Raw genomic sequence first — 15698 nt, 5'->3', positions numbered from 1 at the left:
CTGTTTTGTAAAAACTCCGTGTGTCGTTCCCAGCGAAATTGCTTTCCGCGCAGGCGAGCACATGTTCTTCATACTCGTACTTTTTCTGACTATGGATTTTTTTCTCACTATATCATATTCTATTCTGATAGTCACTGTAACTATTTTTTCCTGACCTGGTTCTTCTCACAAGTCATTTTCTGGCATTCGGCCTCAAACTATAGCTATTCCGCTGCCGTGCTTGCTATTCCCTCAATGGCGATATCCCCACGGTTCTTCTTGCTATTCTGCGATTCGTTGATCGAGCTTCCGGTGCACTCCTCTGCCATTCCATCAGCTATCAACTGATGAATGTTGAAATGCAATGTTCTCTCGGCACGAGATTTCGCCAAGTTCGACAACGATGCACGAGCCTGACACGTGACAGGATAGTAAACTGAGTCAATATTTGGCCCCCGAAAAGACCTTACATAATCGATTTGGCAGCGTGCTTCTGCATTTGGTTTGAATCTCCGATAATGGTTTTCTCTTCGCGGTTTATGTACTCTCCATACACCTGCTCAAGCCTGTCGTAGAACTCGTCTTTCATGCCGCTGGGAAGAGGCGTACCAGTTGCAGGCTGACAGTCTTTCAAATTAATCTATTGCAAATCTAATCTATCTCGCTCCTGTCTTCGTTGGTAGCACTACTAGACATGAATTTGCGTTTTTTTAAATGTTCAAATTTGCCGACTTTCCCCCGACCACAAGAAAAAATCTTATTCCATAAAAATATAACGCACCAGATTAACCACATGTTGCTATATATGTGGACATTAAAATTTTCACCTAATTGTTCATATTAATCATTTCCACTTTCATTTCTGTATTATTACAAATATCACACCTGTTCACTTTCTTCAATTTTCAGTTTATTTGGCTGCTTCCAATAGATCATGCTCTGTGTATTTTGTGTGCGTAGTTTTTTTTCACTCGATGTTTATGGTCAATTATCTAGTGGTGCATCTTCCGGTCGGGTGTCAAATTTCGAAACAGTGACCGCCTCTGTTGTATATATACACAATTATATACCTAAGTTTAATATATGTACCGTTGTTTGTGCTGTTGTTTGTTTGGATTGTACCTTGCGTAGATTCCTATGACATGGTTTTATTTTGATCATTTGGAATTGCAAATAGCAAAGGATAAGCAAACATGTGCGATAACTAAATAATTATCAGAGGGAACTTCTCAACAAAAGCTGTTAAATTTTCTCCATTGTCAGCTAATTATTCTCTTTGCTGTTATCCCATCACAAAATGTACCATTCTATTAATGGTGATTTTTTTCAAATGTTTGTTTTATTTACCCAAACCACACGATTGACGGCAATACACTTTTACTGATTGTTGAAGTGTTACGAGACATCCGTTGAAAGACCCAATTGTCTCGTAGGTTGCAGAGCACTAAGTGAATAATAAAGGGAATTTACGGGTGTGGTTTTTATTTTTCTTCATTATAGATGAAAACGATAGAAAGCTTTTTCTCATTAGTGCACCTCCGAAAATGCAGTCAAGCGTTGTTAATGAATCTTCGCAGCATAATTTCATCCTCCGAGAAGTATTGAAGATTATTTTAAGCTTTCGCTACTTTTAGTTTGCTGGAAGTGTTCTCCAATTATGATTACTAGATAAGAATCACTTTGGCCACATTTCACGCTCAACTGTGCAGGGTAAACCAATGAAGAGGAGAAAACGAAGAAAAAGTGCATTCGGAACGAGAGTGTCCAAATTGATTGCTGTTAGTGCAGTTGGCCAGGAGGTGAAATCACCAAACAGTCGCCGGCGAATGTCGGTGATGAAGAAGAATGTTGTAAATATGTGACGATTGAGAATCAACTGAGGCCAAAGCAGTAGCCCACAGCGGTAGAGAAAGTCCGTCTGATAATCGACAGTGCAGTTTGCTGCCTGTGCGATTCGACCGACGAGCGCCGAGATAAAAGTAGTAAACGACCAAGTCGTTTCTGTGACGTCACATCAACTGTAATCGCAAAACTATAATATTCACGTAAGCTAGAGGAAGAACATGAGATTTAGCAGCTACATCTGGCCAAGTATCGTTATCTTTTTGGGATTACTTGCAACCGAAAAATGCTGGTCCGTAGCTACGGATGACTTAGCTGGTTTGTCCGAGAGAGAAGTAGGTAAGTGTTCTGCCAAAATATTTGCGTAAGAGAAAAGCATCAGTTGCACAATTTATTGAAATTTGAAAATAGTAATTAAGTATAATCAAGCTAAAGTTTAACACTGCTAGGTAGATAAATTGAAGAAATATACTATATTAAGCACCAGAAGTAAGTCTACACCATTTCTAATTCTTTAATATTTAAAAACATTTGTTTTGAAAACTATAGATCGGAATATGACGAACCGCGATCAACATAGGCCGAACCAGTCAGTTTGACTATCATTAAAAATCGAATTATAAAACAACTGGACTTCTGAGGCTTCTTCTAGGTTGAGAAATAGAATCGTTCTTAATACCTCTTTCCATACATTCTAAATTTATTTCAAAAAACTTTGTGATTTTGTGATTTGTGAAACATGCGAATTAGTCCATGGGTACCATGTGAAATAATGAGAATGCAGCGTAAGAAATTGCATGCTTCAAAAACATTCTCTCAAGTATGCTGCAGATATAAACGGTCCAGCAGCTAATATTTTGGGAGACACTGTAACGTTTCTTTTGAAGAGAAGTATGTAAAAAATTTATCCACCCATAGCCTACACGGATACTTTCATAAATATCTTAAAACCGCTAATGTAAATGTTTTTCTGTGCTCTTCTTTTTAGAACAACTTTAATTCGAGCGTGGTTTTTAAATGCCCAGTTGTCCAATTTGTATATCTTCGCATCGCATAGATTCAACAACCTTCGCAGTTGTTTCATGCTCAGTTTTGTAACAGTCACTGCCAGTCCAGATGTGAACTTACGATGACCAGCCTGTTAAACCAGTTTTGTTCCTCGAAGCCAACTTAAAGGAAATTCTTAGCTAATAACTTTGGCTTTCAAAGTGCCACTTATTTACCTATTGTTTTGCTGTATATCAGTAAGCCAAAGTATACGAACTTTGAAATATTGAAATATTTAACAAATAATTAATATTTCACAGGGGTTAGTCCCGACGTAGTGGTTAGCATTCATGCCTCTCACGCCGAGGACCTGGGTTCAAATCCCAATCCCGCAGAAGTCACGAATGACACAAGCTGGTTAAAGTGACTATAATCTAACAAAAAAAAAATAATATTTCACAAATAATTCACACAATTTGAAAAAAATATTCAATTTTCGCTCACTTCGGACGAGACAGCTTTTAGAGAAAAGCAAATAATAAATTGAAATAAAATGACCTTGAGAGGAAAGTACTATATTTTGTCTACAGAAAACAAAAATTTCCATCAACAGCACTCCAAAGCATCCGAGGGAAGCAAATCAATCTAGTACTGTGTTATTTTTTAATTTTTATAGCTCGTCAAGCGAAAGAGATAGAGAGTTATTGTATTCAACAAAGTTGCTTATTTTAATGTGACACCAGTTCGATTTTGATGAAACTCTGCCAAAACAATCAATGCACTTGCATCTACTTTCAGTCATTTTTATTCACAAGAAAAAATGATGCCAACCAATGACCAACCAATGAAACTTCTTCGAATACTTTCTTCAATTCAATCCTATTTGCTTCTCTATTAACTAAATGTATAGTATTAATAGCCCTTTTTTAAAGTCAAAATGATACCGAAATCTGTGAAAGGTGCATGTTTCCTCCTACCAAAAATGTATGTAAAGATTGATCCAAATCAGAGATAGATAACTACATGCATCGATCAGTTTTTTTTTCATGTGTGGACTCATCACTGCGACCAGTATCGTTGATGTATTGTGATATCGTCTGGATGTTTACTGTATGACCCGCACTGCATTTCTTTGTGCTATGAGTGAGCGATATGCTTTTTAATTTTTTTATGCGTGCTTGTGTATACTGGGCTTTTACCCTTCCTTCAAAGCTTGCTCTATCTTACCCGTTCGTTTCTCGCTACGCCCGTGGTGTGAACTATTATTGGACCTGAACACATACTTTTTATGTTCGTTCCAATTGCAAGAGAAACGCACCCCTTTACCCATTTGAACCTTTCTTTCCCCTTGTAAGAGACCATCTCCCTCTTTTGTCAACCCCCCTGCGCTGATTCTTTTATGCCAAAATACATGTGTTTGATAAACGACGTGGGGGCTCCGTAGCCGCAAGGTTAGTCTGCTTTGACAAGCGAGTGGTCGTGGGTTCGAATCTTAGTAGAATCAAGCCATTCCTTGTCAAGTGACATGGAATTTAGCATGGGTTCATTCTCAGGCCCCTCATTTACCTTTCCTTCATGCTGAATTCTATATTTACCCTCTGAAGCCTCTTGACAGTGCAAATGTCCCTCCTATAGTTAAGTGTACTCGTCAGAGGTACGAATGAGTCCTCGCCAGGAACGGCTGTAGTATGGGATAGCACTAGCAGTGAGGAATAAGTGGGTAAAGTAGATCAAGCTTTGAAGGAAGGGTAAACCCCAATACACACAAGCACGCATGAAATTTAATAAGCATATTGCTCATTCAACAGTGATTATAGCAAAAAGAAATGCAGTGCAGGTCATACAGCAAACACCCGGGCGATATCACAATAGATCAACTATACTGGTCGCAGTGATGTGTCCATGGAAAAAACGACGTTTAATGAATAACAGTCCAGAAGTCCCGGAGCTATGACGAAACATACATTCATACTCACGTTCTTCGCCCCCCTACTTGTCGATTCTTTCCCAGTCAGCTTCCTCTTCTGTCACGTAGATAATTAGGCATTGGTTTGCTCTATGAAAATCACTATAATGGAAACTAAACAAAGGTCTTTTTTACCATATATTCCTCTTCGGTGGAACCCTCTCTTTTCTCAAAGTTATTTGCAAAGTTATTTTATATATATAGATTCGCCCGCTATTTTTGCAATAAGTAAATAATTGCTTAAAAATAGATCCAATTCCAATTTAAATGAAAGTGCATTTCAAGAAAATTTTATAATCAGTTTTAAGCTCATTTTAAAATCCGATCTCGATCCGATCCGATTTAAGTCCACTTTCATGTCCCATTCTTAGACTAATTTCATGTCTAATTGTAAGTCCAATGCATAGTACAGTGTTAAGGTCAGCCAAATTTCGACATTCAGCATTTAGCTTTAAAAACAAACTTTTTACTTCGATTTTAATTTTAACTTTTTTAAGATTTTGCTTATGATTATACTTTTGATATTTTACTTCTGCTTCTGCCTTTACATTTTTATCTTAGTACTAGCCGACCCGACAAACTTCGTATTGCCACAAATTAACCTGTGTTGTACATAAATCATGAATCTCGGATGATCTTTGTCACTATCTCGAGTTTTGCAAGCCCCCCAGTGGGCGGCGCCTCCGACGGCGGGTCACCGGCAACACTCGCGACCGGCTCGTCCTGAATGATCTAGTGTTACTATAGATAGTTTTTGTGGTCTTGTTATTGATTAATGTTTTATGGAAGAGTCTCGAATTTCTCGAGTTGGATTAGTTTTTGAGTTTCGAAAAAATTTCTGTTTTATTTGTATGAGAGTCCATATCCCCCTACCACAGGGGTGAGAGGTCTCTAACTATCATAAAATAAATTCAAGACTCAAAAATCTCCTACATGCTAAATTTGGTTCCATTTGCTAGATTAGTACTCAAATTATAAGGAAATTTGTATTTCATTTGTATGGGAGCCCCCCCCCCTCCTAAAAAGGTAAGAAGTCCTAATTCATCATGGGAAAAATGGTTGCCTCCAAAAACACCCACATGCCAAATATGGTTCCATTTGCTTGATTAGTTCTCGAATTATGAGGAAATTTGTATTTCATTTGTGTAGAAGCCCCCCCTCTTGAAGTGTGGAAGGATCCTAATTCACCGTAGAAAATATTTTTGCCTCCAAAAACCTCCACATGCCGAATTTGGTTCTATTTGCTTGATTAGTTCTCGAGTTATGGGGAAATTTGTAATTCATTTGTATTGGAGCCCCCCCTCCTAATGTGGGAAGAGGTCCTAATTCATCACAGAAAAAATTCTTGCCTCCAAAAACACCTACACGCCAAATTTGGTTCTATTTGCTGGATTAGTTCTCGAGTTATGAGGAAATTTGTATTTCGTTTGTATAGGACCCCCCCTCCTAAAGTGGGGAGGGGTCCCAATTCATCATTGAAAAAAAAAATTGTCTCCAAAAACACATACATGCCAAATTTGGTTCAATTCGCTTGATTAGTTCTCGAGTTATGAGGAAATTTGTATTTCATTTGTACAGGAGCCCCTCCTCTTAAAGTGGGGAGGGGTCCTAATTCACCATAGAAAATTTTCTTGCTCTCGAAAACCTTCACATGCCAAATTTGGTTCCATTTGCTTGATTAGTTCTCGAGTTATGAGGAAATTTGTATGGAAGCCCCCCCTCTTAAAGGGGAGAGGAGTTATAATTCCTCTTATAAAGAGGGGAGGGGTCTCAATTCACCATAGAATAAATTCTTGTCACCAAAAAAAACACCCACATGCCAAATGTTGTTCTATTTGCTTGATTAGTTCTCGAGTTAGGAGGAGATTTGTATTTCATTTGTACAGGAGCCCCCCCTCTTAGAGTGGGGAGGGGTCCTAATTCACCGTAGAAAATTTTCTTGCCCTCGAAAACCTTCACATGCCAAATTTGGTTCCATTTGCTTGATTAGTTCTCGAGTTATGAGGAAATATGTATTTCATTTGTATAGGAGCCCCCCCTCCTAAAGTGGGGAGAGGTTCTTATTCATCGTAGAAAAAATTCTTGCCTCCAAAAACACCTACATGCCAAATTTGGTTCCATTTGCTGGATTAGCTCTCGAGTTATAAGGAAATTTGTATTTCGTTTGTATAGGAGCCCCCCCCCCTTTTAAAGTGGGGAGGGGTCCCAATTCATCATAGAAAAAAATTTTGTCTCCAAAAACACACACATGCCAAATTTGGTTCCATTTGCTTGATTAGTTCTCAAGTTATGAGGAAATTGGTATTTCATTTGTACAGGAGCCCCCCCTCTTAAAGTGAGGAGGGGTCCTAATTCAACATAGAAAATTTTCTTGCCCTCGAAAACCTTCACATGCCAAATTTGGTTCCATTTGCTTGATTAGTTCTCGAGTTATGAGGAAATTTGTATGGAAACCCCCCTCTTAAAGGGGAGAGGAGTTATAATTCCCCTTATAAAGAGGGGATGGGTCTCAAATTACCCTAGAATAAATTCTTGTCACCGAAAACACCCACATGCCAAATTTGGTTCTATTTGCTTGATTAGTTCTCGAGTTATGCAGAAATTTGTGTTTCATTTGTATGGGAGCCCCCCCTCTTAGTGGGGGGAGGGGTCTCTAACCATCACTAAAACCTTTCCTGACCCCAAAAACCTCTACATGCAAATTTTCACGCCGATTGGTTCAGTAGTTTTTGATTCTATAAGGAACACAGGACAGACAGACAGAAATCCTTTTTTATAGGTATAGATTTACTAGCCGAGAGCCGGGGTGGCTCTTGCCGTATCAAGAATTTCTCTCCATTGTACTCGGTCCTGGGCGACTCGTCGTCAATTTGTTGCGCTTCAACCTGTTAGAACCATCTAGCACGTTGGGCCCCTCTATTCCTGGTGTCGGCGGGTTTTCTAAAGAGAACGGACTTCACTGAACAGTTGTTCGGCATCCGCGGGGCGTGGCAGGCCCTTGGTAGTCTCCCAGCTTTCGACAGGTGTACGATAGGAATTTCTCCAAGTAATGCCTGCAACTCGTGGTTCATACACCGTCGGCACTCGTCTTACAGAGGAAAAAGTTGGCTCGATATCCAGCACGAACCGGCGGTGACCAGACATCCCAAATATACGAATTCATCAACTACGTCCAGCTCATCGCCGTTCATAGTCACTGTCCGTGGGAGGTAAACGTTGCTTTTTCTACTAGAGCCTCTTTCTACCATATATTTGATTTTCGACGCATTGATTTGTAACCCTATCCTCCTAGCCTCAGTTTTTAGTCTGGCGTAGATTGTCTCCGCCTTCCCAAGGTTTCTAGTAATTTGATGTTGAGGTCGTCTGCGAAGGCTAGTAGTTGGCTACTCTTGCTGAAGATTGTACCTCTCGTTTCGATGCCCGCTCACACCTTCAATAGCGATATTGAATAACATACAAGACCAGCCCCTTGCCGCAACCCTCTGTGCGATTCGAAAGGACTTGAGTTTGTCCCCGAAAAGCGCACGTAGCACATCACTTACTCCAGGGTAGCGTTGATCAGTCGCGTCAGTATGTCCGGAAAACCGTATTCGTGCATTATCTGCCACAGCTGTTGGCGTTCAACTGTATCGGATGCTGCTCTGAAATCCACGATAATATGATGTGTAGGCAAGTTGTACTCTCGACATTTCTGGACGATTTGTTGAAGAGTAAAAATTTGATCAGTAGTAGCATCGGCTCCCATAAAGCCCGCCTAATACTGTCCTACGAATTCTCTAGCTATTGGGGATAGACAACGCAACCAAATCTGAGAGAGCACCTTGTAGGCAGCGTTGACCAGCGTAATGCCGCGGTAGTTACAGCAGTCTAACTGGTTGTCCTTTTTGTACATGGACAGACTACACATTCCATCCACTCCTCCGGTAGTTTCTCATCCTCCCAAATCTTTGAAATTATCCAGTGAAGTGTCGTTGCTAGCGGTTCTTGGCCTTTTTTTATAGATTTTTTTTATCTTTTTCTTTTGAGCTTTTTGACAGTTGCGTTTTAATTTTTTTAATACGTTCGTTGTTTTTTTGACTTTTGAATTTTAATTTTTGATATAAGACGTTGAGTTTAGATTTTTTACTTTGAATTATGATGTTTAACTGGTCTTTTAAATTTTGTTGTTTTATTTTCGATATTTGGTTTTTACGAACGTACGTTACGTTCTTTTAAATTTTGCTCCTGGATTTTATTTAATTTGAATTTAATTTCCAGCATTTGACTTTTGATTTAAAATTTTGTATTTACATCCTGTGGTTTTCGACTTTTTGTTTTGATTTTTGACTTTTTACTTTTATCCTTCAACTAAAATTCTGATATTTGAGTTTTTAACTTTTGATTTTAAAGTTCAATTTTACCACTTATTTTAAGTTCAGTATCCATTCCAATTTTACGTTCTATTTCAAGTTCAATTTCTTGGCTCATTTCAAGGTATAATTTATGTTTTATTCAATAAGTTCAATTTAAAGTCTCAATTCAAGTCCAATTTCTAGATAAATTTTAATACTAATTTAAAGCCCAATTCCAAATAAAACTTCAGAGTTCATGTGTCTAATTTAAATTTAAGTCCCGATTCTGATTTTATGGCAACTTCAGATTTATATCCAATGTCAAGTCTAATTTCAAATCAACTGATAAGCTCGTGACGCAACTTAGAAGTTTCGTAGTTTTCAAACCTAATCTACCGTTAATTTTGTGATGAGTAATTTAATTGCGTAAAAATAGAACCGGCATTCTGCTATTGTTTTTTTTTTCGAAGGCAAGACATACCTTTGAACGCTGGGTGGCCCGTCTTTTGTGTATGTTTGGTCTAGCTATAGAGTCTAAGTCTAAGCTCCGCTAGAGGCGTTAAACCAGAGTTCAGCACAAAGGGAGGGTGAGTATGTATGTATGTACTTTCACCTTTGTTGGTGTAGGAATTGGTTGAAAAATTGGTAGCCCAAAAATCGTCGTTTTGCCAAATTTTTTTGAACTTTTGAACGACTGAACCGATTTTGATGATTTTGTACCAAATATAAGGTAGGGGTAGTGCGGGTATAACCGTTCATTTTGTAGTGGTTGCTTCCAAATCGGTTTAGTAGATGTCGAGTAAACTGATTGACAAAACTAGGTATCGGTCTTACCCTTATGGGGTCCGGATTAACCCGCATTTTTGTCTGTTTCAAAAATTTACTGTATTTTGTAAAATAGCCGATCAAATGCATTGACAGTCTCATATATTATTGAAAACAGAATAATCACTGTTTCTGTGCAGTGAAGAAAAATTAGCAATATTTGATCTTAGATTTGGCAAAATGGTGGGTGCCGGTCTTACCTCTCGAAACCCTAATTGAAAAAAAAAAAAGATTTTTCAGATATCGCAAATAGCATATACGCTATTGCAACCCAAATTTAAATCCTAATTGTATGCTTAACACTATTTGATTTGATTGATTTAGTCGAAAATCATTGAGTATGTAGAGCATGAAACACTGTTGATTGTGATGCATTGCATCTATTAAGTAAGTTAAATTTCACATTTTCCATAACATACTGCTTAATTACCATAAACTCGATTCAGAGCTCGATAGACAGTATCGTAACAGTTCGGAAAACACTAACTAAAACTGCCGAAATGAAACGAAACACTTAGGTAATAAGCAAAGGCATGTAGATATCGGTATGATTAACATTTTTCGATTATCTACTCCATAAAAGAGTTATTAGCTGCCGTAATTCATAAGCCAAGTTAACTAATATTACATTTCTCTTTATCGTCATTTTTACTTGCAGTGGAAGCTCTTGTAAGAAAGTGGGCTCCCTTAGTTTGGTTGGCGCCGAACGAGAAATACTTGCCAGGGTCAGTGTCAACGTTTCTGGAGCACGTGCATGCCGAGAAGGTAAAAGTCGTAACGGTTTACCCGGGAAACGAAATATCGGACGTTAGCGAGTTGAATCACTATCCATACTACTACGATAATGAAAACGAACTGAGCTACTACGATCCAGCGGTACGACAAGCCCGCAACCGAAACAAGCGCAACTTTAGAGATCCATCGACATCACTGGATCTGTTGTTTGATCTACCGATTGGAAACGAGTCTAAGAATTGGTACCTGGTCACTAATAATGAAATTGAAGAGCTCATCACTGACAAGAGCTCATTCATACATGGACAAAACCCACAAAAAGAAAATGTGCCAATCTACGCCGTCGTGAGTATGTGCCGTTCAACGCCCGCCCCCACGGCGGTAGGATCACCGTCGCTTATAGCATCCGTGGCAGCAGCTGCCGCCGCAGAAGCAACTTCACCCACTGTTACCGGCCTTCCAGTACCACTTTCGTCCCCTGTGCCACTGCAATCGCCAACGACCACCTTTCCTCCACCGCCGACATTAGCGCATCACTATAGTCACGTTGAAAATGGTAAATTTGAACTATTTTTTTTATTACTAAGGTTTTGAAACATTGCAATTGTGTCTCTTTGTCACAAGATGAAAAAAATACTCCAACTTTAGTTATCTAATGGTTTGCTAGCCAATATTCTTCATAACTCGAGATGAACAAATTTTTCGGTTGTTTGGATCAAATACGATTGAAACGAGAATATCATGTTCGAATATAATATAACAGTATCAATTTCTAAGTGATTGTCAGCTTTTTGTATCGCAGAACTTAATAAAAACTCAGTACGCTCAATAGAGCGATTTCCTACTTTTTCATAATCTATTGTAATTAAACTGGTTGTAGTCCGCGTGCGTTGCTTGTCATCTGATTGAGAGCGAATCAGAGTGTGATACATCTAACTTAGGATAATTTCTGAGAAAAATACTTTTTTGATGTGGTAATCTAGTTTCACTATAATGGAGATAACCGGAATGTATGACTAAAACGCCTAAATGTACCTCTAACACTTTGTAATTCAATGAGATGCAACTACGTTACTGATGGTTGTTTTATCTGCAATCTGGCATAATTGGTTTGAGTCTTCGCTTAATGCGATTCTTCCTAAGGGCCTGGTTTTGGTTACAGACGGTATAAGACACTTTTAGTTTTAGATTCAAAATTAAAAGTGAGGATAAACTGAAAACTTGTGCAAAAGGTATTGCAAGCCTCTTACCTTATACCTTTACAAGATACTACAACATCCTGCAATATATTCGTGCCAAAGACTTGAGATCAAGGTATTAAAAAAAACATAGCTGCACACCGCGGTGAAAAATGTAAATCCATTATGAACGGATTGGTTCGGACCAGCCAGTACAGTGTCAGCGAACCGCAAACCTAGATGTGTTCAGTAGAGTGCATCGGCACCGTATAAACACCTCTTGAAGCTATTGAAGTGAAAAATGTTTGCTTATGGGCTTTAACAGTTTGTATTTGTCGAGATAAATGCCATGGTCACGAAACAAAATTTCGTAACAGTAATATGACAGGTCAATACTCTTATCGTGTAACAGAAATTTAAATCATTGTCCATAATTTTTTCAATCTCCAAATTGCATTGCTTCATCCAACTAAAGTTGACTGATTACAGTTCAGTCTACTCCATGCCGATTCATGAGTTTTGAGCATTGCAGAAAATACTCCCTTTAATTAACTATTTCAACAAGAAGCTGAAAGTCAAAAACTAATATATAAACATTTGCTTGCAGAAGTAGTGTACAATACAATCGACCACAATGGTTATAAACGCCATCCATACGCACCGGTGCACAAAAATCTCTTCGAACTGCAACCAGAGCTAAAGCCAGATATTAACAAGATCGAAAAGAGCATACGACTTATACGAAAACGTCGACGGCGGGGCATTTCAATGCCGCCAATGCCCGTATTGGGCAATCGAGGCAAGGAAGAGGAGATCACGGACAGTCCCGGCGACGAGCAGCCGGACAAACTGATGGAGGGTCGTGCGGAAGATGAAGACGACGATGATGACGATAGTTTCAACAGCAACGATAACGAAGCCGACGAGTGGGAAACTATCACGGAACGGCGCGATGATATTACAATTCAGAGTGGAGATGATTCTAACGACTATCCGCACTTTCATGTGACTTACTGGATGTTTTATCCATACAGCCAGGTAAATTATCGTTTTGTTTTCTTTTTTTTTTTTCAAAATGACGATAATGCAAGGATACGCTTCTAGGGTAAAGTTATTTGCACCATTAATTTGGGCCCTTTAGGGCCGTGGCCAATTCCTCTTCTTTTTGGCATGTGTCTTGGAACCAAAAAGGAATTCGGAAGCCATGTTGGGGACTGGGAACACATGAGCCTATTCTTCAGGGGCCGAAAGGAACCGGACGTAAGTATTCATGTTTGACTTATATACCTAATATTTATATACACTTGATTGCTACATCGTTTTACCTCTTTTGTCCAAAATTTTCGTCTTTTTCCGTTACCCTATTACCATTTGCTGCCGCCGGGTCGTTTTTTGTTGTCTTTTTAACGTCTGTTAGTTGTGTTGTTGTTTCCTCTAACATCTGCCTTTCTGGTATCTTTACATCGTCTTTTTGTCTCTTTTTAGCGAATAATTGTCACTTTTATCGTTTGTTGTGGCGTCTTTCCTTGCTCTTAATGTCGTCTTTTTGAAGGCTTTGAAAATATTTTTTGGCAATTCTTATCGCTGTTTTGCCGCCTTTTTCATTTGGTCGGTTTTATTATCTTTTCGTCATTTTTTGTCGCTTCTTTGGTATCTTCCATTAATTCTTTTATCGCTTTTCTTTTTTTCTCGTCGTATTCTTTTTATCATTTTCTCTTCATCTTTGTATCTTTGTTGTTTCTTCTTCGTATTCGTCGTCTTTTTGTACTCGCTTTGTCGTCTTTTCATAGGCTTTTTCCAGCTTTTCGGTGGCCTTTTGCTGTTTTCGTTTCTTTTTTGTTTATTTTTGTCATCTTTTTATCGCCTTTTGTCGTAGTTTTGCCATTTTCGTGCTTTTACTATTTTTTCATCGACTTCTTTGTTGTCAAGACAATGCAAATGTTTTTTTTCTACGGTTTCGTCGTTTCATCATCATCTTTCTGTCATATACAGTCAATCCATAATCATGGGTCACACACAATTGTGGGTCATTTTAGCTTTAGCTGCTAATTTCCGTTTAAATATAACCTAATGATTGATCAAATCACTAGTGTTACTTATGAGTAACAATTTTATCAATCAATTAGTATAATATTCCCTCATTAATAGGCAGATAAAGCTAAAATGACCCATAATTGTGTGTGACCCGTGATTGTGGACTGACTGTATTAGTTATCTTTTCGTTGTACTTTTTTGCATGCTTTGTGGTCTTTGTGGCTTCACACTTTTTAAACGCCTTTTTGTCGCAACTTTAGCGTTTTTTCGCTATCTATTCATCGTATTTTCATTTTCGTCGTATTTTAGTCGTCTTTGATTTTTTGTCAACATTTCATCATCTTCTTCATCCATCTTTTGATCACTTTTTCGTCATCTTTTCATCGAAGAAATGGCGGAACTCTTCGTTGTCTTGTCATTGTATTTAAGTCATATTTTTATCGCCTTTTTGTTGTGTTTATTGAAAGCTTAAATGTTCCGCCTTTTTCTCGTTCTCCAATTGAAAAAATATCAGTATTATTATTAATGTGAATATTCTACGGCCAGAGAGCGAAGGCGTAAAAGTGAAGGATATCATGCCATCAACGAAAATAAAGGGAAAGAGCTTTATCTGTGGTCAAAGTGAGATATGCTAGTTCGTATTTACATGGCAGCATTACGAAATTTTTAAATAAAAACTATTTGAATCAACTATAACTTTACTCTTATATTTGGATAAAAATGGCACTTACCTAAGCTCACTAATTATTTCTTACATAGGAAATGTACGTGTCGGCTCACGATGCCGGAGCGTTCTATTCATACGAACGGCTCACGGGTACCTTCGAGTATCGCAGTCAGGAAACACGCAAAGGAATCCTACAACGGCCTACATTTCCGAAAACGGTGATCACCTCCGGGAACCATCCGGTATTGTTCGCAGCGGAGGGATCTCATGGTCTGTGGACGGCACCCGGGAAGCATAAATACGTCCGCGTACCTCGGCTGTACGATGTCAATGGTTTCGGAACACCTTGGACCACGTGGAAAAGCGTCGAAGTAATTCACGAAAATGATTCCAAGGGTATTTGACTTAGTTAGTTCAATGTTTCCTATTTATATGACTAGCTTTTTTTAAATATTTTAGGTCGCACAACGCTTAATCCCAAGTGGCTAAAATTTAACGGGCGCTGGGGCAACCCGAAAACCCGCTGCCATCCATTGAAACGTTTCGGTTTGCATATCTGCGAGCTTACCGATGGTCCAACTGGAATACCGCGTAAAAAGCCCCATTTTAAGTGCAAAAAGCGATAACATTTCGAGCACTCTATCTGCATTATTTCTAGGACGTAGTAGTTACTATTTATTTGATATTTTAATAATTTATTTATTGTTTCTTCCTTCTTCTACCACCGTTGCGTCACATTTTCACAGCTTAAGATCGTTATTTATTTATTTTAATTCCTCTCATGTGCCTTTTATCTATAATAAACATAGATATCTTAAAATTTTCAACATATCATGCTAACACTATTGCTTCATTTTACTCACACAAAACTTTAAAAAAGTTGAAAACCTACAAACTTCCAATGTGATTTAATCAACATGTTCCACTTAGTATTCGATGTATCATTGTAAAATGTAAATAAAAATTGTTATTTTATTGTCTCCGAATCGCGATAAATAAACGAAAATGCATAATAATTATTTGTTTATCGTTCAGCAATTCTTGGAAAAAATGTCCTATTAAAATTTAACACTTCCCCAGAAAAAGCTCTCATGTAACTTTTTAAAAGATTCAACCCAGGTAACATTTTTGTTGCCTAATAGCTTATCAAGCAC

At 38.3% G+C, this 15698-nt stretch overlaps 1 protein-coding gene across 1 annotated transcript; it reads left to right on the top strand.

Annotated features, from left to right (window-relative positions):
* Nucleotides 1–2042: 2042 nt before the first annotated feature.
* Nucleotides 2043–15170, top strand: LOC128735626 (uncharacterized). The gene is made up of 6 exons (XM_053830111.1): nucleotides 2043–2160; nucleotides 10589–11221; nucleotides 12451–12881; nucleotides 12948–13103; nucleotides 14637–14940; nucleotides 15004–15170. The coding sequence occupies exons 1-6, from the start codon at nucleotides 2043–2045 to the stop codon at nucleotides 15168–15170; spliced, it is 1809 nt and encodes a 602-aa protein (XP_053686086.1).
* The last annotated feature ends 528 nt before the right edge of the window (nucleotides 15171–15698 follow it).

Source organism: Sabethes cyaneus, chromosome 2 (genome assembly GCF_943734655.1).
Source record: "Sabethes cyaneus chromosome 2, idSabCyanKW18_F2, whole genome shotgun sequence".
NCBI classification, from domain to species: Eukaryota; Metazoa; Arthropoda; class Insecta; order Diptera; family Culicidae; genus Sabethes; species Sabethes cyaneus.
Note: the sequence above shows the minus strand (reverse complement) of the source record. Positions and strands in the feature narration are given on the sequence as shown.